This window comes from Nerophis ophidion, linkage group LG20 (genome assembly GCF_033978795.1).
Source record: "Nerophis ophidion isolate RoL-2023_Sa linkage group LG20, RoL_Noph_v1.0, whole genome shotgun sequence".
In the NCBI taxonomy this organism is placed as follows: domain Eukaryota; kingdom Metazoa; phylum Chordata; class Actinopteri; order Syngnathiformes; family Syngnathidae; genus Nerophis; species Nerophis ophidion.
The window spans coordinates 15312221-15339825 of NC_084630.1; the positions used below are offsets into that span (position 1 = coordinate 15312221).

At 38.8% G+C, this 27605-nt stretch overlaps 1 protein-coding gene across 1 annotated transcript in view; it reads right to left on the bottom strand.

Annotated features, from left to right (window-relative positions):
* Positions 1–26151, bottom strand: part of LOC133538784 (complement C3-like) — a 76933-nt gene extending 50782 nt beyond the window's left edge. The window contains exons 1-10 of the mRNA XM_061880569.1: positions 25990–26151; positions 12528–12723; positions 12289–12451; positions 12121–12215; positions 9049–9140; positions 8748–8830; positions 8582–8669; positions 8399–8501; positions 2813–2933; positions 2588–2703 (exon numbers count right to left, since the gene is read on the bottom strand). Coding sequence (XP_061736553.1) covers positions 2588–2703; positions 2813–2933; positions 8399–8501; positions 8582–8669; positions 8748–8830; positions 9049–9140; positions 12121–12215; positions 12289–12451; positions 12528–12723; positions 25990–26060 — 1128 coding nt within the window. The 5' untranslated portion in view covers positions 26061–26151. The remainder of the gene's footprint in view (positions 1–2587; positions 2704–2812; positions 2934–8398; positions 8502–8581; positions 8670–8747; positions 8831–9048; positions 9141–12120; positions 12216–12288; positions 12452–12527; positions 12724–25989) is intronic.
* Between the last annotated feature and the right edge of the window lie 1454 nt (positions 26152–27605).

The following is a 27605-nucleotide window of genomic DNA, read 5'->3' on the forward strand; positions in this document are numbered from 1 at the left end:
TTGTTATCTAATCACCTTTAGCTCTGTTATAAGCAGCAGCTAGGAGGAGAGATGGGGTTGGAGCTGGAGCCAAAGCACGAGCGAGGACGAAAGACAAAAAGACAATTGCTGGAAAGCAACTGAGAGACTTATTGAAAAATAAAACAATATTGTAACCCTGAAACAGGCTCTCAGTCGGTGCTTGGTGGTCTGAAGAACCCCCAGGAGGGCAAGCCCCACACTAACCAATGATAAATAAATAACTTCTTACCATTAATGCAACTTCTTGAACAGGTGCGGTAGAAAACAGATGGATGGATTAAAAATGCATGAGAATGTTTTTCATTTTGAACATTATTTTTAACACTGTGATTACAAGTGGAATTGTTCATTACTTATCGTGTTAAGCAAAGTCAGCTCAGATTTATCCGAGAGCCAGATGCAGGCATCAAAAGAGCCACAGGTTCCCTACCCCTGCCTTAAACGAATTATTATGTAGCCTAAGCCTCGTTCCAGCCACACTAAATCAGCGTTTAAGGTCCCCCTCCTCGGACAATTTTTTTACACGGTTAAGTGTATTTCTTGAATCTCCAGCTCTTAGCTTTGTATGAACTCTTTAACCGTTTACAAACTGAGTTCGGAGAGGAAGTGACGCCAGAAAGACCGCGCCCTACACAGGAAATGACGTCAGAAAGATGTAAATTACACATGAATACCTTGAGAGAAGAAAACGCGCAATTGCAGCTATTTCGGATACAACACATCTAACATAGACGGTTGAGCGACGGTTTTGGATAAGGCCTGGAAAACTGGCAGCCTGGAGGGATATGTTTTGTCACCGAGTGTGTTGTGCCAGCTGAACGGCAAGAGAACTTTCGAAGGTCTAGGTCCAGGTTGTACTTAGTGAAAAACTTTGTCCATTTGTCGAAGGGGAGACAACGACAGACTACGAAAAACAGCGAATACATTTCGACTGGCAAAGCAGACTATTACTGGTTATTGTCCGCTATGTATGTCGAGCGATTACTCAATGTCTAGTTTTGTACTCCATAACCATTGTGAAGCCATTAAGTGGTTGCGGCTGTCAGGTACCACGACCACCAATTGCAGCCTACAAGCACAGTGTCCTGAACAGATATCTATGATTGATGTAAAATGTTCTTTATCACATTGTTTACTGTCACACGTCCATTAAAGATATGATTCATGAATGTTGGCCGAGGTGTGATTCACTACAATAGTCCAACAGCTGCTGATGGTGAGGCAAGCAAGGTTTACTGTTAAGAGAAATGTGGCAATAGTCTACATTGAAACACGGGGTAAGGATATACTTCCAGGTCAGTCACCAACCTTTTTGAAACCAAGAGCTACTTCTTGGGTACTGATTAATGCGAAGGGCTACCAGTTTGATACACACTTAAATAAATTGCCAGAAATAGCCAATTTGCTCAATTTACCTTTAATAAATAAATCTATTTATATAAAAAAAAAATGGGTATTTCTGTCTGTCGTTCCATCGTACATTTTTTACCGAAGGTTTTTTGTAGAGAATAAATGATGAAAAAAAACCTTAATTGAACGGTTTAAAAGAGGAGAAAACAGGAAAAAAAAATTAAATGAAATTTTGAAACATAGTTTATCTTCAATTTCGACTCTTTAAAATTCAAAATTCAACCGAAAAATAGAAGAGAAAAACTAGCTAATTCAAATATTTTTGAAAAAATTAAAAAAAGAATTTATGGAAGATCATTAGTAATTTTTCCTGATTAAGATTAATTTCAGAATTTTGATGACATGTTTTAAATAGGTTAAAATCCAATCTGCACTTTGTTAGAATATATAACAATTTGGACCAAGCTATATTTCTAACTGAGACAAATCATTATTTCCTCTAGATTTTCCAGAGCAAAAAGTTTAAAAGAAATTCAAAAGACTTTGAAATAAGATTAAAATTTTATTCTACAGGTTTTCTAGATTTGCCTGAATATTTTTTTTTAATTTTAATCATAATAAGTTTTAAGAAATATTTCACAAATATTCTTCGTCGAAAAAACAGAAGCTAAAATAAAGAATTACATTAAAACTGAATTATTATTCTTTACAATAAATAAATACATTTACTTGAACATTGATTTAAATTGTCAGGGAAGAAGAGGAAGGAATATAAAAGGTAAAAAGGTATACGTGTTTGAAAATCCTAAAATCATTTTTAAGGTTGTATTTTTTCTCTAAAATGTTCTTTCTGAAAGTTATATGAAGCAAAGTAAAACAATGAATGAATTTATTTAAACAAGTGAAGACCAAGTCTTTAAAATATTTTCTTGGATTTTCAAATTCCATTTGAGTTTTGTCTCTCTTAGAATTAAAAATGTCGAGCAAAGCGAGACCAGCTTGCTAGTAAATAAATACAATTTAAAAAAATAGAGGCAGCTCACTGGTAAGTGCTTCTATTTGAGCTATTTTTAGAACAGGCCAGCGGGCGACTCATCTGGTCCTTACGGGCTACCTGGTGCCCGCGGGCACCGCGTTGGTGACCCCTGTTGTACATTCTTGGGTAGCAGGTTATAGTTCGCTTTGTACATCATTTTTAAGTAGAAATGAACTTTACCGTAACATCAAAGGACATTCCTGGTTTGAAATATTTGGGTGTTTTCTTGAAGTGGATAGTGTAAGGCGAGGTGACGACCTGAATGCCTCTTAACTCGGCCTCTACCATTTCACTACCTGTGAACACAAAATGCACACACAGCAAGGTATTTTTTTAGACACACTTAATATCGGTTAACTGTTGCAGTTGAATTGTGGTATGAGTTAATTCTGCACGCTGGCCTACCACTTCGTGTCAGCACGCTGACAGACACAAACATGTGATGCCCCAGCAGCTCATGGACGTTTGGGAATGTTTGGGTGATGTGCGCTCTCTTGAGTGTGACCACTCCAACACCTCTGTCAACCTAAAAGGCCAAAACAGACAATGGATGAGTAAATAAATGGTGAACATTCTCTCTGTGGTGTTATTTCTTTTGCATTCGACAAACCCTGTCAGCTTCGCGTGACAACATGAAATATTGGTGACACGTGCATTAAGGTGGTGGTGTGTTGGTCATGTTTTTGCAATGCCAGCCAATTAGGGCTGTTTTTGTTTTTTGGGAAATTTTATTAAATTTTTGTAGCGGATAAGTGATTCAACTGTAAAATTAACGTGCATCAATTTTTCCCAAGATGGTGCCGTTGTAATGGCAGGAGCTCTGTGCTCTTTTGTCATCCTTTTGTGTTCCTGGTGTTTCCCTCTTGTTTTCATGTGATGGTATTTTATTTTTTTGCCTTTTGGTTCAGGACCCTTTGTGACTGTGTGACAAGGGGTGGCACTTTCGTAAATTAAATGGTTGTACTTTTATAGCGCTTTTCTACCACTTTTTAAGGAGCCCAAAGCGCTTGGACAGTATTTCCACATTCACCCATTCACACCACACATTCACCCACTGATGGCGGGAGCTGCCATGCAAGGCGCTAACCAAGACCCATCAGGAGCAAGGGTGAAGTGTCTTGCTCAAGGACACAATGGACGTGACTAGGATGGTAGAAGGTGGGGATTGAACCAGTAACCCTCAGATTCTTTGGCACGGCCACTCTCCCAACTTCGCCACGCCGTTCGTGACTTCTGGTGTGCTTTTTTGTGGACTTCTGGATCTGTCTCTCGGGAGCCTTTTGGCCATGGAGACCAGCTGCTTGGTCTCTGCCACGCCAGAGTCCGTTTGGAGAGACTGGAGGAGATGCGGATGAAGAGACAGGGCTGCGGACAAGCTTCACAGTGTCTTGGCTGAATGAGCGTGTATCGGACGCCTCGGTCATCCATGCGGACTGGACACTGGCCGAGAGTTGGTTGGCGGCTGAGGGTGGAGTCGGCTCTCTTCGTTGCTTTGTTGGGTCTGCTCCTGTTTCCGGCCATGCTCCCTCCGCCCCAGCAGACGATGGCGTGGAACACAGCAGAGGCCATCACAGTGTGGATGTTGAAATTATGCTTTTTTTTGGTTGCTCGTCTATGCATGGTGCAATCGTGTGTGCGCAATGTATATCGTCAGAAAAATTGTGTGTAAATTATCGAATATAACTTTGTATAACATTGTGTTCCGGGAAAAGAGACAAAAGGCTGAAATCGTCCAAGAAGAATGATGGTAAAACCCCTCTGGACGTCCAAGCGTACAGATGGCAAAACCTGCCCAACTTCCACAGGAACTCTTTTTCAAGTACTTTTACGAACTCTTTCTTTGATCTATTTTATGGGACCCTCTTTGATCTATTTTATGGGACTCTTTTTGATCTATTTTATGGGACCCTCTTTTATATATTTTATGGAACTTTCTTTGATTTGTTCGGGAACCGAAGGCAACGCTGGTCACGACCCACTTTCATGAGGAAGCAGCTGTGGGAAGGAGGGGGTGGAAAATCAAATAAAGAAGGAGGAGCACGGTCTTGGGGCAGAGCATGGTGCAGGACTGTACAGGGTGTACAGTGGCCATGCCTCTGCTTGGATCCGAGTCTAGATTTATTCTGTCTTTGTTTTATTCTTTGCTTTTTTGTCTTGTTTAATAGATGTCCTCAGTGTTTGAACCTGACATATATCATTGGTTGATTTATTTATTTTTTCACTTTTGTGGCTGTGTGTAGAAGCGGCTGGTTGCGTCAGCTCTGCTCTTTTCATGTATTTAATGTCCTTTGTATTCTTTGATGTTTCCCTCTTACACACGTTTATGTGTGCTATGGCTATGAGTTTTTTTCCCTTGGCCTCAGTCTGGACCGGTTCTCCAGGGGCCCAGGTTTGGATTGATTTTTTTTCCCTCCTCACTCCCTGTCCCTAGCGTTTACCTTTTTCTCACTTTTTTTGTAAGGGGCGCCGTAAGTTGGCAGACTCGTCAGCGATCCTGTTCGGTCTCCCTGTAATGTTTGTCTGATCTTCAATGGGATTGTGCTGAAAATCTTAATTTTCCCATTGGGATTAATAAAGTACTTCTGATTATGATTCTGAACTTCCTACTGTATGGAAGGGATTCATGTTACCCCATTCGTGGCTGGTTTTCCTGGGACAGAAAGGTGGGGGGTAAATACATTTGAAACGTGACACTCTAGATGCAACTGCCGCTGTGGTCGAACTTGGAATTGCCACAAAACACATTTTAGGACATTAAAAAAACTACCGGCATCTGGTGGCCAAAGCGGATAGTGCACCCCCCAATTTGTCACGTTTCATGTCTGAGGTAAACCAAGACTGGTTGGGTGATATGAATCCCCTTACTACTGTATGTGTTTGTCTCAATGACTTCCTGTTTCTGATCCTAAATCACCATTCAGTCATCATAGTGGACCTGGCGCAACACAAGGAAGATATCTTTTTAAGATGTCACCAATTAATTATTCTTCCAGTTATGCCACAAAAATATATAGGTCATGTATGTACATAATGCCATTTACTGGACGAGTACTCAATTTTACTTTTTAAGGCTGAAAAGGGAACTTCTCGGAATTTGAAGTAATGTCTGTGATGTAGTGTACGCTTGTCTGAGCCTCCCCTGGGAAGAAGCGCTTCAGCAACCTGCATAATACATCTGCCTGAGTTGCTCATCAACGATTACTGTAAACATAGACCTTCATATGATTTTTCAACCAAAAGGTACCGCCACGTACTGACTAAAACACCAGCTGTGATGAAACAGGTCATGATTCAGTTGCCTAAAGGGACTCTAGACCAGTGGTTCTCAACTTTTTTTTCAGTGATGTACCCCCTGTGAACATGTTTTTAATTCAAGTACCCCCTAATCAGAGCAAAGCATTTTTGTTTGAAAAAAAGAGATAAAGAAGTAAAATACAGCACTATGTCATCAGTTTCTGATTTATTAAATTGTATAACAGTGCAAAATATTGCTCATTTGTAGTGGTCTTTCTTGAACTATTTGGAAAAAAAGATATAAAAATAACTAAAAACTTGTTGAAAAATAAACAAGTGATTCAATTATAAATAAAGATTTCTACACATAGAAGTAATCATCAACTTAAACTGCCCTCTTTGGGGATTGTAATAGAGATCCATCTGGATTCATCAACTTCATTCTAAACATTTCTTCACAAAAAAAGAAATCTTTAACATCAATATTTATGGAACATGTCCGCAAAAAATCTAGCTGTCAACACTGAATATTGCATTGTTGCATTTCTTTTCACTGTTTATGAACTTACATTCATATTTTGTTGAAGTATTATTCAAAAAATATATTTATAAAGGATTTTTGAATTGTTGCTATTTTTAGAATATTTTTAAAAAATCCCACGTACTCCTTGGCATACCTTCAAGTACCCCCAGGGGTACGCGTACCCCCATTTGAGAACCACTGCTCTAGACCATTTCCTCTAGACCATATCCTCAAAACCAGAAGTGCCCGGATGTACCTTTGGGTCACGTGATTGCAACCCGGCATTATATTATAAAACTGAAAATGTTTTATAGCAAATAACTAAAGTAAACAATACAAAACTTACAAAAAAACAACTTATCTAGTTCAATTTAAAAGAAATGGCTAGTACATAATAACTGAACAAAGCAAAAACTACTATTGGCTCCCGTTTGGGATTTGCCCTTAAAGCCTTCCTGTATCCGCATACTTAATCCCCGAGTACATAAACAAAAACAAAAAACATCCCAAAAGTATTCTGTGATGAAAGGAAAAAGGAAAAGAAAAAAATGACGATCGAATCCCTTCAGTATTGTTTGCATACTGAGACTATACGAGGTATCGATATTATCGACATCTGGGCCGATCGCCCCTATTTAGATTGAAGGGCTAGCGGTTAGCTTCTTGTGTGGTCTTGCTCGGTGTGTACGTACAGTGGGGCAAAAAAGTATTTAGTCAGCCACCGATTGTGCAAGTTCTCCCACTTAAAATGATGACAGAGGTCTGTAGTTTTCATCATAGGTACACTTCAACTGTGAGAGACAAAATGTGAAAAAAAATCCAGGAATTTAGATTGTAGGAATTTTAAAGAATTTATTTGTAAATTATTGTGGAAAATAAGTATTTGGTCAACCATTTAAAGCTCTCACCGATGGAAGGAGGTTTTGGCTCAAAATCTCACGATACATGGCCCCATTCATTCTTTCCTTAACACGGATCAATCGTCCTGTCCCCTTAGCAGAAAAACAGCCCCAAAGCATGATGTTTCCACCCCCATGCTTCACAGTAGGTGTGGTGTTCTTGGGATGCAACTCAGTATTCTTCTTCCTCCAAACACGACAAGTTGAGTTTATACCAAAATGGATACATGGATGATACAGCAGAGGATTGGAAGAATGTCATGTGGTCAGATAAAACCAAAATATAATTTTTTGGTACAAGCTCAACTCGTCGTGTTTGGAGGAAGAAGAATACTGAGTTGCATCCTAAGAACACCAAACCTACTGTGAAGCATGGGGGTGAAAACATTTTTCTGCTAAGGGGACAGGACGATTGATCCGTGTTAAGGAAAGAATGAATGGGGCCATGTATCGTGAGATTTTGAGCCAAAACCTCCTTCCATCAGTGAGAGCTTTGAATGGTTGACCAAATACTTATTTTCCACCATAATTTACAAATAAATTCTTTAAGATTCCTACAATGTGAATTCCTGGATTTTTTTTTCACATTCTGTCTCTCACAGTTGAAGTGTACCTATGATGAAAATTACAGACGTCTGTCATCATTTTAAGTGGGAGAACTTGCACAATCGGTGGCTGACTAAATACTTTTTTGCCCCACAGTATATCATGCTGAGCCATTCGTTTTTCTCTTGTTATCCATTGATATTGAACCGTGGTGGTGAGGGTTAGTCTCTTTGAAGCGGCTCCGCATTGTGGATAGACAATGCCTTCGTTGAATCTTGCTTTCCAATTGGAGTTGTTCTGACAAGACACTCTAAAATCCATGAAACTCCTGCATGTGTGTAACAAGGAATGTGGAAATGCATTTGTGTCTCCCTGAGCTTGCATCCCTTTTGAAGGAATAAGTACAATCTTAAGCTATTTAAACACTGCGACACAGCTGTGGTAAAGATCTTTTTCAACTCATCAGCCAATCACTGATCAGTAAAAACAAGGCAAATATCTGCCTCGAGCTGATCCCGACCAAGACATCTCTGAAAATTAATAAAAAAATTTGGACCAATTAAAGGGGAACTGTACTTTTTTTGGAGTTTTGCCTATCGTTCACAATAATTATTATAGACAAGAACACGCATGTCTTATTGTGGTTGGATGGTTCACGGATAATTATTGGTTACAGACCACCAAGGTAAGTTGGTTAAATACCCTTGCCTGATATCTGCCTGAATCTGTTTCTGCAGACATGCTGTTTAATAAAATGAGATGCAAGATAAGTTTATATTCTGCACTTACAGACACTCTCTGAAGAGAAGCGGGAAAGCTCTTCTTTTGGCCGTCGTACAAAATCCCAAACACCACGGACGCTGTCCCATCGACTTCCTTACCGAAAAGATACCTAAACCACATGACAGTAGGCCATTTGAAATCCACACGCTGATTTTTAAAAAGTTACCTTAAAAGAGAACATTCACATACGTGGCTCTGATGTTGACAGTGAACTCTTCGTTGTCCTGATAGAAGAAGGGAACCACGGGTGTCAACTTGACTTCAAAATTGGGAAGCACTGCAAAAAATGTTAAATGCATAAAAATGACACGGTACAATTTTCTGTGAGGCAGTTTATGATGTAGGAGGTCCTTACCGTACTCTTTGACCTCAAACTGCGCAGAGAAACTTTGTTGTGGGTGACTTTGGAACTTTGCCACCACTTTCCACAATCCGGTGCTACACAAAATATTTTGAAAGGTAAAACTTTTCAGAGGCAGTTGGATCCATTAATGTGATCTATGTCTGTCACACGGGTTATATTCATATTTACATTTACAATTTGAAAATGCCAATACTTGCTTGACTCAATGGTCTAAATGCAGAGTTGTTGAATACAACTAAACATTCATAACTAAGATTCAGTAAGTGTAAAACAGCACAACAAAATATCTCACCTGACAATATCAGGGAGTTGAAAACTTCCAGTGTGCATCCCTGATTTCAGAAAGACTGCAGCTTCAAGAGATAAAATGACGCCTTCGGGGGTCTGAGAATAAAGAACATGGGGCAGTCTTGATCATCAATGTCACAAGTTTACTACCAGTAATGTATTATCTATTTAAAAAATGAATACATTTTAGGTCATTAGTAGTGGCTATGGGTGACTTAAATGCAACCAGGGGAAGATCAATTCCCACTTAGTGACTGGTGATCAGTACGATGTAGTCTACTTTTTGCACACAGTCAGGTGGGACAGATTGCAACTTTCTATGGACCCTGAAACCAGGGATGGCCCTAGGCTTTGTGTGACACTAAACAAGAATCTGTTTGTCTTTAATATGACTTATTATTGGTAGTATTATTAGACTCCTGAAAGGTCCCTACCCCACCCTAAACATGATGTCACCACCCCTCATAGTGAACACACACTCAGTATGGGTACGTGCACTAAAAAAATAATTTTTGAATTAATTTGGTTGAAACTAATTTTTTAATGTAAACTATTCAACTCCTTCTTTGTCTCATTTTGTCCACCAAAAGTTTTCTGCTGTGCCTGAATGCACAACGGTGCGCTTTGTTGATGTTATTGACTTGTTGGAGTGCTAATCAGGCATATTTGGTCTCTGCATGACTGCAATAATAATAATAATAATGGATTAGATTTATATCGCGCTTTTCTATTGTTAGATACTCAATGCGGTCACAGAGAAGTGGGAACCCATCATTCATTCACACCTGGTGGTGGTAAGCTACATTTGTAGCCACAGCTGCCCTGGGGTAGACTGACGGAAGCGTGGCTGCCAGTTTGCGCCTACGGCCCCTCCGACCACCACCAATCATTCATTCACCAGTGTGAGCGGCACCGGGGGCAAAGGGTGAAGTGTCCTGTCCAAGGACACAACGGCAGCAATTTGAATGTCAATAGGTGGGAAGCGAACCTGCAACCCTCAGGTTTCTGGCACGGCCGCTCTACCCACTACGCCATGCCGCCCAAGCTAATTGATGCTAATATACTATTTAGTCTAGCTGCATGTACATATTGCAATATTATGCCTTGTTTGTAGGTATATTTGAGCTAATTTAAAATCCTTTACTTTTATCCCCTATGTATATAATTTAGTTTTGCATGTCTCATGACACATTATATGTATGTAATGTTGGCTGCCTTTCTGATAGTTGTTTGTGTGACATGTTGTTCAAGACAACATCTATACCTTTGGCCATTAAAAACAGTCATCTTCTGAGTAGCCTCTGATTTACTAATAGTTGCTAATGTAAAAATGTGTAGAATAAACATTACATTTCAACATTTCTGTCAACGAAGATTTGCTTCGGTCTGCGACACATAGTCATTTTCTAACTAATATAGACACTTCAATCATGTGTTGCCATCGTTATAACATTTATATAAGACTTTTCATTATTTGCGGCTCCAGACAGATTTGTTTTTTGTATTTTTGGTCCAATATGGCTTTTTTAACATTTTGGATTGCCAACCCCTGTGTTAAAGTGTAAGTAGGTTAGATATAATTATTGCATATAAACAAAATCAAAAATAAGATTAGTAATGTAGTGTTAATATTTGAGTGGGCCCTGAGCCTCTCTGTAGTAGAAAAGTTGGGCCCTATGGTCATAAAGGTTAAGAACCCCTGAGATACATTACCATTGGCACCATTTTACTATTGGCGATTCTAAACATCCCATTACCAGACCAAGGAGCTGATTATTGACTTTGGGAGGTCCAGTCAAAGGTCACAACCTATTGTGATCGAGGGAGTCGAGGTACAGACCGTGGACTCATTCAAGTACCTCTGGGTGTGCGTGGACAACAAGCTGGAATTGACTGTTAACACGGACCACTTGTACAGGAAAGGACAAAACAGGCTGTACTTCCTGAGGAGGCTGCATGAGCTCCTTCAACATTTGCAAAAAAAACTCTTGTGGATGTTCTACCAGTCCGTGGTTGCCAGTGTTCTGTTCTACATGGTAGTGTGCTGGGGGGGCTGTACATCTATTAAGGACAACTCCAGGCTGGAGAAACTGATCAAACGGGCTGGCTCTACAATCAGAATAAAACTAGACTCACTCGTGGTGGTGGCAGAGAAGAGGACTGTGGAAAAACTAGTGAGCATCATGGATGATGCCAGTCACCCTCTGCATACCGTTATCAGTAGCCAGAGGAGCCTGTTCAGTGCTAGACTGCTTCATCCAAGTGCAGGACTAATAGACTCAAAAACTATTTTGTCCCACACGCCATCAGACTGTACAACTCCTCTCTGGGGGGGAATGGAGGGTACTAGAATGACCCCCATTATTTATTATTTACTTTTTTAATTTGATCTCAATTCTGTACACTGCTGCTGGAATTTTATTTTTCTTGAGGGAACTCTCCTGAAGGAACCAATAAAGTACTATCTACCTATCTATCTATCCATCTATCTATCTATCTACCCACCCACCCATCCATCCATCCATCCATCCATCTACCTACCTACCTATCCATCCACCCAATACCACCCACCTATCTATCTATCTATCTATCTATCTATCTATCTATCTATCTATCTATCTATCTATCTATCTATCCATCCATCTACCTACCTACCTACCTATTCATCCATCCATCCATCCATCCATCTACCTACCTATCTATCCATCCATCCATCCATCTACCTACCTACCTATCCATCTATCCATCCATCCACCCAATACCACCCACCCACCTACCTATCTATCTACCTATCTGTCTATCTATCTATCCATCCACCCAATACCACCCACCCACCCATCTATCTATCTATCTATCTATCTATCTATCTATCTATCTATCTATCTATCTATCTATCTATCTATCTATCTATCTATCTATCTATCTATCTATCTATCTATCTATCTATCTATCTATCTATATTTCTCTGATACATTACATTTGTGGAGGAAGACTGAAAAATTGAGCTGGGAACAATCCATCCATCCATCCATCCATTTCCTACCGCTCGTCCCAACAAGTGGAATAAAATACGAACCACCATCTCAATAGTTATAGCAGCCTCCGCGTTGCTTTGTTGATCTCTCTCGACAGGTTCCATTCTGGGCGTGACGGCAAACATTCTGTAGTTCACTGAAAGACAGCGTGATAAGTTTGTCATTAAAAAAAAAAAGAATATTGCAACAACTGCCAGGGCTTTATCCACCTGTGGTGTCCGGAGTGTAGAGGTTCTTGTCGGTCTGGATGAAGATATAGCCGGACTTGAAGGATACCAACACAACTTTTTCCAGCAGTCGGTCAGGAAACTGAGCTTGCAAGTATACATACTGCTTTATGTCAGGATCATTTCTGAAGTCTGCTGGTGGTATCTAGTATAGGAAAGACACAAGTTGTTTTGAGGACCTTGGAGACACCACCAAAACAAGTGTGTAACTTTTCTGGTACCGTAATTTGCCCAAAGCTTTGGAAGTTGTTCCCACTATTAAGGGTCACCGATGTTTGTCCCAGCAGTTTGGTTTTGGTTGGATGATTCATCACCTTAATGTCCACCTTCATGTCCCCCCCAGTGCAGTCTTGACACTCCACAAATATGTTTTCTGGCGTAGCTACCCGCAACAAGTTCGGGGAAGACATCAACTTCCTGTAACACATTAGATGGGGAGAAAACTTTAGAATATTCAGATTCAGGCCATGTCCACACGAACACAGATACTTAATAAACACATACCTATCTCTGCGTTCAGGCCTCTTGTCCACACGCAGACACATTCTTTTGTCTTTAAAAACGCATACGTTTACAAACTCTGGCCAAAGTGTAGAGATCCAAATCTCTTTGCTTTGCGTATGAGAGTAGACCGCACAAACGGAGACTTGCGATGACGTCACGATTGTAAATAATGTAAATAATTCAATGTATATACCAGTGTTTCTGGGATGAGGTGGCGACTTGTCCAGGGTGTACCCCGCCTTCCGCCCGATTGTAGCTGAGATAGGCGCCAGCACCCCCCCGCGACCCCGAAAGGGAATAAGCGGTAGAAAATGGATGGATGGATGGATACCAGTGTTTTTCAACCCCTATTTGTAACCCAAATATGTGAAACTAGATAATCTAGATTAGTCACACCGATTAACAAGACAAGTCTACTGCGCTATTTTTCTGTGAAATAAACTTGAATGATTTAAAAATTGGCTCACGACTTGATGATATGGAAAAATGTTTTTCTTCCTGAAGATAAACCATTTGAGAAGCACTCAACTCACACATGCTTACTCCAAATCATCATTGATGCAGAACCAGCAGACAATAACCAACATTATGTTTCATGTTCATTGGAAATTCCCCCGACAGCTCGTACAGCAAATGAATATGTTTGTCTGATACAAGGAATAACATTAGCTAACTTAGCATCAACTTAAAACAATGATGTTGCCTAGCTTGCTAGGACTTCACTTACATCTCTCATTCCGCTGCTTCTTCTCTGCTGCGGGCGAATAACTTTCTTAAATCCATCTAGGCGTTACAGTTTGAGTCAAATCAAAATCAAAATAATATAATCAACAAATTTTTGTTGGCTAACGTTACCTACCTCACGCAGTGATTCTCATCCCCCCCCCCCCCCCCCCTCCCTCTCTCTCTCTCTCTACTGAAGTCTCGACCCACACGTGAATAAATCACCATATTAATTAGCCATGTGCTCATTGTTAGTGGAGTGAATACAGTAGCAATCAATTACCATACTAAGCAGGGGCGGTTCTAGGCATGCTTATATGAGGGGGAAGTCAGAAATGTGAAGGGGGCATCATGTGTACACTTCATGCTCCAGCACCTTTTCTTCTGTGCTTATAGTAATGATGCTTTCTTTATTGAAATGGGTCTTTAGCTATGTGTCAAACCCGAACCTGGAGTAGTGGATTGCACTGGGGCGGAGTAGTGGATTGCATTGGGACGGCGTGGCGCAGTGGGAGAGTGGCCGTGCGCAACCCGAGAGGCCTTGGTTCAAATCCCACCTAGTACCAACCTCGTCACGTCCGTTGTGTCCTGAGCAAGACACTTCACCCTTGCTCCTGATGGGTGCTGGTTGGCGCCTTGCATGGCAGCTCCCTCCATCAGTGTGTGAATGTGTGTGTGAATGGGTAAATGTGGAAGTAGTGTCAAAGCGCTTTGAATACCTTGAAGGTAGAAAAGCGCTATACAAGTACAACCCATTTATTTATTTATCACTTTGTCAGGCCTCTACCTTCAGACCTGTCCAACTTGGGTGTCCCACCTGAAGACTAAACTCTTGCTGGTATAGCTCTTACGGTCACTGAGGCACGCAAACCCCTTGACCACAATAAGGTGGCAATCCCTCAAGGGGGGGGGGAAACTGAAAAATAAAAATAAATGAATAAAATAAAATAAAACATCCTTCATCCAGATTTTATCAACCAACAACATAACATTTATCCTAACTGGATGGCCTAACTCTCAAATAAATTTTGACCCAAAGTAGGACTTCACACACTACAGTCAATATTTACAAAACTGAAAGTTAGTCTGATGAATAATGATAAAAAAGAATCTCAAACTAATTTATAAAACAGAACAGATTTACAGTAGAACATTTTTTTCTTTTGTATTTTTTTTTTTTTTTTTTTTTTTGGGTTGGCAACTTAACAGCTCAAAAACTCCTTTCTCTCCACTCCTCTCTCAGTTCTCTCACTCCTCTCAACTCTTCTTTTTTCTCTCCACTCCACTCTACAACAGCAGTTTCTGGTTTCCCTTTGCAAAAACTCTCACAAATTCATCCATGTCCAAGTAATTTGTTATGGACTTCTCATGAGCCAAGATCACCAGATTCCTCTTTCTCTTGTGTAACATGGTGCGACGATAGGGGGTTAGAACCCGTGACAATGTGGAGAAGGAACTCTCACATGCTGCTGAAGACACACCAATTACCAGAGCTGTTACGTACAATTTATGCAACACAGGAAAAGCATCCCTGTATTCCTGCAGGTGTTTTCACATCAGTGGACAGGTCTGTTTCATTTGGACATTTCTTGAGCAACATCTGTTTTGATACAAGGATTTCATTTTTCAGACTTGCATTGTCTGCCACTGTGCCAGCCAGCACAGCCAGAGGGTACAACTGGGTTGAATCTAGAAATGCACCAGATTTGGGTGCAAGACTAGATATGGGTTTAATCAGATCAAGATTTCTCTATGAAAATCTAGTTTCCATTTCTGAAATGGCTCTGCCAAGGATGTTGAGCAGAGATCTTTTCAGAGACTGATGGGGACTAAGGGTAAGGTCATCATCACCTGTATGGCCCACAGTTGAGAGCACAACACTTTGAGCAAGGTGTTTGCTCATTGTTCTCCTTCTCTTTGGAGGATGTGAATCATCTCCAGCCGCCACCTGAGATAACTATGCCCAATAATCATCTTCCCGAACCTCAGAAGCACTGCACATATCCACAGACTGAGCCTGGTTTCAAGACACCAAGCACCCGCAAAACTCAAATAGAATTTGAAAATCCAAGAAAATATTTTAAAGACATGGTCTTCACTTGTTTAAATAAATTCATTAATTTTTTTACTTTGCTTCTTATAACTTCCAGAAAGACAATTTTAGAGGAAAAATACAACCTTAAAAATTATTTTAGGATTTTTAAAGACATATTCCTTTTTACCTTTTAAATTCCATCCTCTTCTTTCCTGACAATTTAAATCAATGTTCAAGTATTTTTTTTAATTTTTATTGTAAAGAATAATAAATCAATTTCCATTTAATTCTACATTTTAGCTTCTGTTTTTTCGACGAAGAATATTTGTGAAATATTTCTTCAAACTTATTATGATTAAAATTCATAAAAATTATTCTGGCAAATCTAGAAAATCTGTAGAATCAAATTTAATTCTTATTTCAAAGTCTTTTGAATTTCTTTTAAAATTTTTGTTTCGGAAAATGTAGAAGAAATAATGATTTGTCTTTGTTAGAAATATAGCTCGGTCCAATTTGTTCTATATTCTAACAAAGTGCAGATTGGGTTTTAACATGTCATCAAAATTGTAAAATTAATCTTAATCAGGAAAAATTACAAGTGATGTTCCATAAATTCTTTTTTTAAGCTTGTTTTTCTCTTCTTTTTCTCAGTTGAATTTTGAGTTTTAAAGAGTCGAAATTAAAGATAAACTATGTTTAAAAATTAAATTTTCTTAATTTTTTTCCTGTTTTCTCCTGTTTTAAACCGTTCAATTAAGTGTTTTTTTTTTATAATTTATTCTCTACAAAAAACATTCTGTAAAAGGAAAAAAAAATGTACGGCGGAATGACAGACATAACTACCCATATTTTTATATATATAGATCTATATATTAAAAGTAAATTGAGCAAATTGGCTATTTCTGGCAGTTTATTTAAGTGTGTATCAAACTGGTAGCCCTTCGCATTAATCGGTACCCAAGAAGTAGCTCTTGGTTTCAAAAAGGTTGGTGACCCCTACACTACAGACTACACTCACACTATTATGTTAGATCCACTATACACTAGACTCTCACACTATTATGTTAGATTCACTATACACTAGAGTCTCACACTATTATGTTAGATTCACTATGGACTGGACTTTCATACTATTATATTTGATCCGCTATGGACTGATCTCTCACACTATTATGTTAGATCGACTTTGGACTGAACTTTCATACTATTATATTTGATCCACTATAGACTGGACTCTCTCACTATTATGTTAGATCCACTATGGACTGGACTCTCACACTATTATGTTAGATACACTATGGACTGGACTCTCACACTATTATGTTGGATCCACTATGGACTGGACTCACACTATTATGTTAGATCCACGATGGACTCGACTCTCACACTATTATGTTATATTCACTATGGACTGGACTTTCACACTATTATGTTAGATCCACTATGGACTGGACTCTCACACTATTATGTTAGATCCACTATGGACTGGACTCTCACACTATTATGTTAGATCCACTATGGACTGGACTCTCACACTATTATGTTAGATCCACTATGGACCGGACTCTCACACTATTATGCTAGATCTACTCGTCGTCTATTGCACCGGTCGCCTGTACATTTTACAGTAAAAATATGGAGACGGGATTGCCAGGTATTTTTTACAGTGGAATCTATTTTTTTTTTTTGCTGTGTAGTAAATGAATGCCGTTTTCCCACTGGAGTGTCGGGTTTCCATTCAGGATATGTTGATGGACATTTGCGGTTCCCTCCAAGGTTTCTCATTGTCATCACATTGAGTTGAGTTTTTTTTTGTTTGTTTTGTTGTGGGATCTGAGTCGAGGATGTCGTTGTGGCTTGTGCAGCCCTTTGAGACACTCGTGATTTAGGGCTAAATAGGTAAAAATTGATTGATTGATTGATTTTACTCGACTGGTGCACTAACATCATGTGGTTTATTTATTTATTTTTTGTACATATGTAGCATCATCTACAAAGATACAAAGAATTGCTATTGTGACATCTAGTGGACAAATTTAGAACAGCGGTTTCTTTCATTCAAACATTTCAGCTCATTTTTATACTTAGCAAACTCATCCCGCAGGCAGGATAAAACCTGAACGTTTGACACCCCTGGTCTAGTATATCAAAATAAACATAATATGAGGTGTAATTCCACCAAGTCAGCTATGGCTGGTTTTATCAGGCTTCTGATTGGACCAAATGTGCATGACACCAGGTGTATGCGTTTGTTTGTCGACATAGACAGTTTTGACACTTGTTTGGATGGAGATCGTTTTAACCCCGAATATGTGTTATTGAAGCTGTCTGTGTTCGTGTGGACATGGCCTTACACGCCACCTTCACCTTATTCTCAACATGCTGATCATGTTACAACCTTCCTTTTGAAAATACCTCATCGTGTTAGGTTCGGGGTCTCAAACCTCCGCCAAGCCTGCTCTTACATGGACTCAAACGATGAGTCAGCTATTGATTTTAGGGACTAAAATCCAGCCTTGGGTAAATGTCATCACAGCACTGTTTGCTGTGCCTGGTGTCATGCTCCACTGTGCAAACACGGATCAGATACGCACCCGATATCTGGCATGATTTAAAAGACCCCATTAAAGGGCAAACTGAAGGTCTGCTGATCCTTATGTAAGTGAGATAAGTTAAAGTTTATTATTCCCAATTAATCAGTTACAAATACGGTACATAATAGTCCTGACCAATATTGGGGGAGATGGCATTAAAAGGATACATCTATTTAATTTATTTTTCAAACGTTACAACGACAGTAAACTATGCCCTGAATTTAGCAGCTTTTATCCGACCTGGCACAGGACAAAAGCTGCAAATAAGAGGTTTTTTTTCTTTTTCTGTTGGCTAAAAAGTAGGGGAAAATGTTATAGTAAGCCAATCAGTGCCAGAGTTCAGGTGCTGTCATTACAAACATCTATGTTCCTCAAACAGCCACACAAGTGAAATGGATGCAATGATGATTAAGAACTGGTGCTTTCAGGACGGATGTACATGCAAAATTTTATCGTCATTGATGCAAAAAAGGCAAGAACATGCATGCACATGTCAATCAATCAATCAATCAATGTTTACTTATATAGCCCTAAATCACTAGTGTCTCAAAGGGCTGCACAAACCACAACACAAACCACTACCACATCCTCGGTAGAACCACAAGGGCAAGGAAAACTCACACCCAGTGGGATGCCGGTGACAATGACGACTAAGAACCTTGGAGAGGACGAAAGCAATGGATGTCGAGCGGGTCTAACACGATACTGTGAAAGTTCAATCCATAATGGATCGAACACAGTCGCGAGAGTCCAGTCCAAAGCGGATCCAACACAGCAGCGAGAGTCCCGTTCACAGCGGAGCCAGCAGGAAAACATCCCAAGCGGAGGCGGATCAACAGCGCAGAGATGTCCCCAGCCGATACACAGGCAAGCAGTACATGGCCACCGGATCGGACCGGACCCCCTCCACAAGGGAGAGTGGGACATAGGAGAAAAAGTAAAGAAACGGCAGATCAACTGGTATAAAAAGGGAGTCTATTTAAAGGCTAGAGTATAAAAATGAGTTTTAAGGTGAGACTTAAATGCTTCTACTGAGGTGGCATCTCGAACTTTTACCGGGAGGGCATTCCAGAGTACTGGAGCCCGAAATGAAAACGCTCTATAGCCCGCAGACTTTTTTTGGGCTTTGGGAATCACTAATAAGCCGGAGTCCTTTGAACGCAGATTTCTGGTACAATACAATTGGCAAGATAGGATGGAGCTAGACCGTGTAGTATTTTATACGTAAGTAGTAAAACCTTAAAGTCACATCTTAAGTGCACAGGAAGCCAGTGCAGGTGAGCCAGTACAGGCGTAATATGATCAAACTTTTTTGTTCTTGTCAAAAGTCTAGCAGCCGTATTTTGTACCAACTGTAATCTTTTAATGCTAGACATGGGGAGACCCGAAAATAAAACGTTACAGTAATCGAGGCGAGACGTAACAAACGCATGGATAATGATCTCAGCGTCTTTAGTGGACAAAATGGAGCGAATTTTAGCGATATTACGGAGATGAAAGAAGGCCGTTTTAGTAACGCTTTTAATGTGTGACTCAAAGGAGAGAGTTGGGTCGAAGATAATACCCAGATTCTTTACCGTGTCGCTTTGTTTAATTGTTTGGTTGTCAAATGTTAAAGTTGTATTATTAAATAGAGGTCGGTGTCTAGCAGGACCGATAATCAGCATTTCCGTTTTTTTGGCGTTGAGTTGCAAAAAGTTAGCGGACATCCATTGTTTAATTTCATTAAGACACGCCTCCTGCTGACTACACTCCGGCGTTATGGTCAGCTTTAGGGGCATGTAGAGTTGGGTGTCATCAGCATAACAGTGAAAGCTAACACCGTATTTGCGTATGATGTCACCTAGCGGCAGCATGTAGATGCTGAAGAGTGCAGAGCCAAGGACCGAACCCTGGGTAACTCCACACGTTACCTTAACGTAGTCCGAGGTCACATTGTTATGGGAGACGCACTGCATCCTGTCAGTAAGATAAGAGTTAAACCAAGACAGGGCTAAGTCTGACATACCAATTCGTGTTTTGATACATTCTAATAAAATGTTATGATCGATGTCAAGTATTGATGTCCTGGAGCAGGGGTGTCAAACTCATTTTAGCTCAAGGGCCACGCGCAGAAAATTCTATTCCCAAATGGGCCGGACTGGTAAAATCATAGCATGAGAACTTCAGATTGTTTTTTTTGTTTGTTTTTTTTTGTTTAAAATAGAGGAAGCAATTTCTGAAAATGTACAAATCATAATGTTTAGTTTTTTTTTACACTTACAGTACACGTTTCAGTTAATAGCATTATATCTTCATTTGTCGTTATTTATACTTTCTGTAATAATCTTCATTATAATAATAGGTTAATTGAATCAGGCAGAGTTTTTAAATGCTCTCATGGGTGAACATTTTCGGAAAACGAAGTGAATAATAGTATCAGTTTCAAATTACAGGATGTTATTAAAATGTATTTTACTTATTTCTCTCAAATGATGTACGGACAAATGTACCATCATCCACAACATCAATCAATCAATCAATCAATCAAAGCTTATTTATATAGCCCTAAATCAGGAGTGTCTCAAAGGGCTGCACAAGCCACGACGACATCCTCAGCTCAGATCCCACATCAGGGCAAGGAAAAACTCAACGCAATGGGCTACAATGAGAAACCTTGGAGGGGACTGCAGATATAGGGACCCCCCCTCCCCCCGGGAGACCGGTGCAATGGATATCGAGTGGATCTAGTTAATAGTGTGAGAGTCCAGTCAACAAAATTTTAACTCATTTAATTAGTCAAGGGGGCGGTATAGCTCGGTTGGTAGAGTGGCCGTGCCAGCAACTTGAGGGTTCCAGGTTCGATCCTCGCTTCTGCCAATCTAGTCACTGCCGTTGTGTCCTTGGGCAAGACACTTTACCCACCTGCTACCAGTGCCACCCACACTGGTTTAAATGTAACTTAGGCCCTGCGATGAGGTGGCGACTTGTCCAGGGTGTACGCCGCCCTCCGCCCGATTGTAGCTGAGATAGGCACCAGCGCCCCCCGCAACCCCAAAAAGGGAATACGCGGTAGAAAATGGATGGATGGATGGATGGATAACTAGTCAAGGGGATACATATTATTTCTGAATATTTTAGTGCACCCAGAAAAAGTCTCCATGCAGTTATAAGTACAACACAAAATGTACAGATTATCAAAAGCATGAATCTAGGTATAAATGTTACATGTTACATTACCAACAACATATTTAACAATTAAGCCATAAACATAACAATCCACAATTTGTATACTATCACTACTCAGCAGCATAAGTATGTAGCATTCAAAGAATTGCTATTGTGACATCCAGTGGACACATTCAGAACTGCAGTTTCCTTCATTCCAAAATTTCAGCTCATTTTTACACTGAGCAGACACAACTCGCGGGTCGGATAAAACCTGTTCCTACGGGCCAAATGTTTGACCCCCCTGTCCTAGATCAGGGCTATTCAACTCAGTTCAAAATTTGGAAGACGAACATTTCTTGCAGCAAGTTTAAAGACACTGCAGTGCTTGGACTAATGTAAACATAATGGCAGATACTTGCATTATCATTTTAAACTTACCTAAACACAAACCACTGGGGTCCGAACTTGTGATTGACATAACTGAGGCGTTCCTTAGGGCATCTTTTTATGGCAGTACCATTTTTTTCCGTTATGTGATTTATGGAACTGAGGTGTTGCTGTAGCTTCAGATCCAGTCAGTATTCATTTGTTCAACTACTTTGGATATAGTAGTGGTGTACCTCAAGGTTACATTTTAGGTCCTCTCTTTTTCATCATTTGGGCTTTTCAACTAGTAGCCCACGAGTTTAGTTAAAAAAAAACTTGTGAGGGACTCACATTTATGTACCAGATGACCTTTGACTAGCTTTTTTTGCGGAAGGCCCCTAAAAGCAGCAGAGCTCTCCAGCCACTCTGACAAATTAAATAAACCAAAATCCAATGTCTGCTGAAGAGGACCCTGGTTCTAATTAGGATTATACAAAATAAGACTAATAGTAACGGGAGAAGTGCGGTCTACCGGTCCTTAGCTTTCTGAAAATGTGCCACCTAAAACTGTTAAGCTGAATATTTCTGGTCTATGGTGTAACCCATCTCTTAACCAAGATTAGCTGCATGGGATAGGCTCCAGTGCACTTGTAGTACACTTTATTGATTTGCAACAGGGCCCCAGAATTTTTATACACATTAATATATGCAGTGAGAAGATGGATACTGTTGGTCATTACAACATTTCCTTGCATTAAAGTTCCCTGACAAAAATTAAAAATACTAGGAAAAGATAACCATTGCAATAGACAGCAAAAAATGTGCTGCTACAGTGTTTATGGATTTAACAAAAACATTTGACACAATCAATCATAGCATCTTAATAAAAAAGTTAGAACGGTATGGAATCAGAGGGTTGGTATTGAACTGGATTAGAAGCTACTTAACCAACAGGAAACAGTCGTGAAGATAGGCAAACACACTGCTAAAGAGATGAACATCTTTTGTGGTGTACCTCAGGGTTCAATACTTGGACCAAAAGTGTTCAATCTCTATATACAGTGGGGCAAAAAAGTATTTAGTCAGCCACCGATTGTGCAAGTTCTCTCACTTAAAATGATGACAGAGGTCTGTAAATTTCATCATGGGTACACTTCAACTGTGAGAGACAGAATGTGAAAAAAAAAATCCAGGAATTCAAATTGTAGGAATTTTAAAGAATTTATTTTTAAATTATGGTGGAAAATAAGTATTTAGTCAACCATTCAACGCTCTCACTGATGGAAGGAGGTCTTGGCTCAAAATCTCACGATACATGGGCCCATTCATTCGTTCTTGGGATGCAACTCAGTATTCTTTTTCCTCCAAACACGACGAGTTGAGTTTATACCAAAATGTTCTATTTTGGTTTCATCTGACCACATGACATTCTCTCAATCCTCTGATGTATCATCCATGTATCCATTTTGGTATAAACTCAACTTGCGTGTTTGGAGGAAGAAGAATACCGTAACTACTGTGAAGCATGGGGGTGGAAACATCATGCTTTGGGGCTGTTTTGCTGCTAAGGGGACAGGACGATTGATCCGTGTTAAGGAAAGAATGAATGGGGCCATGTATCGTGAGATTTTGAGCCAAAACCCCCCTTCCATCAGTGAGAGCTTTGAATGGTTGACCAAATACTTATTTTCCACCATAATTTCCAAATAAATTCTTTAAGATGTGTAAACTAAAAAAATGGTTTGATGCTAATAAATTATCATTAAACCTAAATAAAACTAACTTTATGTTATTTGGAAATAAGAGAAATGATATAGATGTAAAATTATATATAGACAATGTTAGTATAGAAAGAGTAAACAGAATCAAATTTTTGGGTGTGATCTTGGACCACAGGATCTGCTGGAAGTCACACATTACATACATCAAAGGGAAGTTGGCGAGAAGTATTGCTGTCCTGGGTAAAACAAGGCACATTCTTAATCAAAAAACATTACACACTCTTTATTGTACACTTGTTTTACCATATTTGAGCTACTGTATAGAAGTTTGGGGAAATACATATAGGACGAACATCCAACCACTATTTATAATGCAAAAAAGGGCCATCAGACTGATACATAACACAGGACCCCGAGAACACACTAATGGATTATTTATAAAAACATTTGATTTAAAACTACCAGATCTCATCCAACTCAAGACTGCCCAAATGATTTATAAAGCAAGTAAAGATTCACTTCCAACAGGGTTACAGAGAAGATTTTTACAGAGAGAAGGGAATTATAATTTAAGAGGAGAACTACTTTTTAAAATCCAATATTGTAGAACAACGCAGAAACGAATGAGTATAACAATAGCAGGGGTTAAAATATGGAACTGTTTAAAGGATGAAATAAAACACAGCACCGACATAAACCAGTTTAAAAAGCTTTTTAAATCATTTATCATTAGTAAATATAAGAAAGAAGAGCAAACATTGTTTTAGAAAGACAATAATATATAACATGTATATAAATACAATTTATGATTTCATAATTATACATATAGGTTATATTAAAATGTATATATTACCACTTTATATGGAATTTGAATAAATTGTGTATATATATATATATATATATATATACATATATATATATAAGTGTACAAATGTATATGTTTGATTTAAATGTTAAACTGTGTATATGAGACGTGTGCTTGCTTATATATTGTTAAAAAAAAAAAAAAAAAAAAAAAGTAATATAAGTGAAGCATGTTTTAGATTTTATATATTTTGAACCTTGTTCTTGTTGTGATGGGGTAGGTTTATATAAGCGTTGCTTCAACCTACACCCTTTCGGCTCAATCATTGCTCAAATGAGTGTTTTTTTTTTCTTTCTTTTTTTGTTGTTGTTCTTTGTTTTATGTGAAGATTGCCGAAAGATTCCCACAATGTGAATTCCTGGATTTTTTTCACATTCTGTCTCTCACAGTTGAAGTGTACCTATGATGAAAATTACACACCTCTGTCATCATTTTAAGTGGGAGAACTTGCACAATCAGTGGCTGACTAAATACTTTTTTGCCCCACTGTAAATTATGTTTGTAAAGCTACAAGGGACTTAAAGTTAATATTATTTGCAGGTGACACAACTGTGTTTTGTTCAGGAGAGAACACACAGAAGCCAATACAAACAATAACAGAAGAAATGAACAAATTAAAAACATGGTTTGACAAAAACAGACTGTCTTTAAATCTCAATAAAAGTAAAATAATGCTATTTGGTAATTGTAGAAGAGAAAGTCAAACACAAATACAAAAAGATGGAGTATACATTGAAAAGGGTAAAATAAAACACATTTTTGGGTGTAATAAAAGATGATAAAATGAACTGTAAACCTCATGTAAAAATATACAACATAAAGTAGCAAGAAACATGTCAATATTGAATAAAGCAAAACATGTTCTGGACCAAAAATCACTTCATATTCTCTACTGCTCGTGAGTGTTACCATATCTGAATTATTGTGTAGAAATATGGGGAAACACCTACAAATTATAAATGTGCACTTCATTCACTAACTGTGTTACAAAAAAGATCAATTAGAATAACACATAATGTTGGATATAGAGAACATACAAACCCTTTATTTTATAAATCACAATTATTGAAATTCAACGATTTGGTGCATTTGAAAACAAGCTAAAATGATGTACAAATGTACAAAGCAAACATTAACCTGTTACCCAAGAATTTAAAACATTTGTCTGCTCATACAACACTTAAAACTTTAAGCATATCAGTATGTGGAATTAAATTATAGAACGGATTAACCAAAGAAATCAAACAAAGCACCAATACGATTCACTTTAAGAGACTGTTCAGACTACAAGTGTTCACAAAGTACACAAAACAACAATTATGATGAACATCTTGAACATTTTTTTTTTTTATTGAGACAGATAATATTCATGTATTTAATATTTGTTTACTTACTATGGTCAATTATTTATTTATTCGCTGGTCTGTAACAGAGAACAAGGGAATTGGATAAAATTGCAATGGTATGAAAAGGGGTAGGATTAAATAAGGTCAGCTTCTTCCTACTCCTTTTCGGACGTGCTGTATTGAAACAACTGGAAATATGTGATGTAATACATTGTATCGTATGCATGTTTCAAATAAACTGAACTGAACTACCACAGATTTAACTGCACAGCACAGAACCCAACGTTCCACTTGCCCATGTCTGCTGTCAATAGATCGGTAGATAATGCATTCACTTTCAGGTGAAAATGTTAAAAAAATGAGCCTTAAATGTACTTACAATGGAACTCCATCAGCCACAGAAGACAAGAAGGTAAAGGCCAAAGAGGCCAGCAGCCACAGAGGGGTCATGGTCTCCCTTATCCTGAACTGCTGTCAGTAAGAGTCCAGCACGGCAGTCGTCCACTTTTATGCTCCTTTGCACGCTCCTCTTGTCCAATCTCCTCCCAGAGCGCCCACATGGGTTTCCCCGACATCATTTCCCGACAACAGTTGAGAAACTGCAGAATTTCGACAAAGGTCAACACAAAGATAAACAGTAAAAAATCAATCACTGGATCAACTTAAATTACATTTGTTGTTTTTGGGGTTTTTTGACCAAGTGAACATTAGTTCAGCTCAGTTCAGTTTCAGTTTATTTGAAACATGCGTACGATACAATATAATGCGTCACACAATTGCAGTTGTTTCATTACAACACGTCCGAAAAGGAATAGAAAGAAGCAGAGCATATTTAATCCTACCCCTTTTCATACCATTGCAATTATATCCCCATTTCCTTGTTTTCTGGAACAAAACAGTGAACAAACGAATAATAAATAAATAATATACCATAGTAAGCAAACAAATATTAAATACATAAAAAATATTTGTCTCAATGAAAAAAAAAGGGTTCAAGATATTCATCATAATTCTTGTTCTGTGTTCACAATAGATTGAACAGTCTCTTAAAGTGAATCATATTGGTGCTTTGTTTGATTTCTCTGGTTAATCCATTCCATAATTTAATTCCACATACGTATGTGCTAAAGGTTTTAAGTGTTGTATGAGCATACAATTGTTTTAAATTAGATTTTTCCTCTAGTTTGCTTTGTACATCATTTTAGTTGTTTGCAAATGCGCCAAATCGTTAAATTTCAATATTTGTGATTTAAAGGCCTACAGAAACCCACTACTACCGACCACGCAGTCTAATAGTTGATACATCAATGATGAAATATTAACATTGCAACACATGCCAATACGGCCGGTTTAGTTTACTAAATTGCAATTTTAAATTTCCCGCGGAGTTTCTTGTTGAAAACGACGCGGAATGATGCGTGCGCGTGACGTCACGGACTGTCAGGAAATATTAGCTCAGCACCAGTTACGGCTAAAAGTCGTCTCTTTTCATCGCATAATTACACAGTAATTTGGACATCTGTGTTGCTGAATATTTTGCAATTTGTTCAATTAATAATGGAGACTATAAAGAACAATGGTTTTGGTGGAAAGCGGTGTATTGCAGTTGTCTTTAGCACCGAGACACAGCCGGTGTTTCTTTGTTTTTGACACAGAGCGGTCAAGCGAACAGGTTTTCTCTACGTCAACCAGCATGTTTTTGGATGGGAAAATTGTGATATATATCTTACCGGAGACATCCTTGGATTTTTCGTCCTTCTGCAGTAGATGTTTAAAAGGCAGCTGTAAGCTTGGCTCCTCGGCTTCTCTCTGAGACACTGCGTGTTCACCGCAGCCATCCGACCTCGAGGTATGTCTTTACAATCTCACTAAAACACTACTAAAACAATAAGCAGATAAGAGATCTTCCAGAATGATCTTAGTAAATGTGTCTAATTACATCTGAAACGCTCACACTGCCGCCGCCCGGAGCTGTCGCTTTTAATTTTCTTTTAT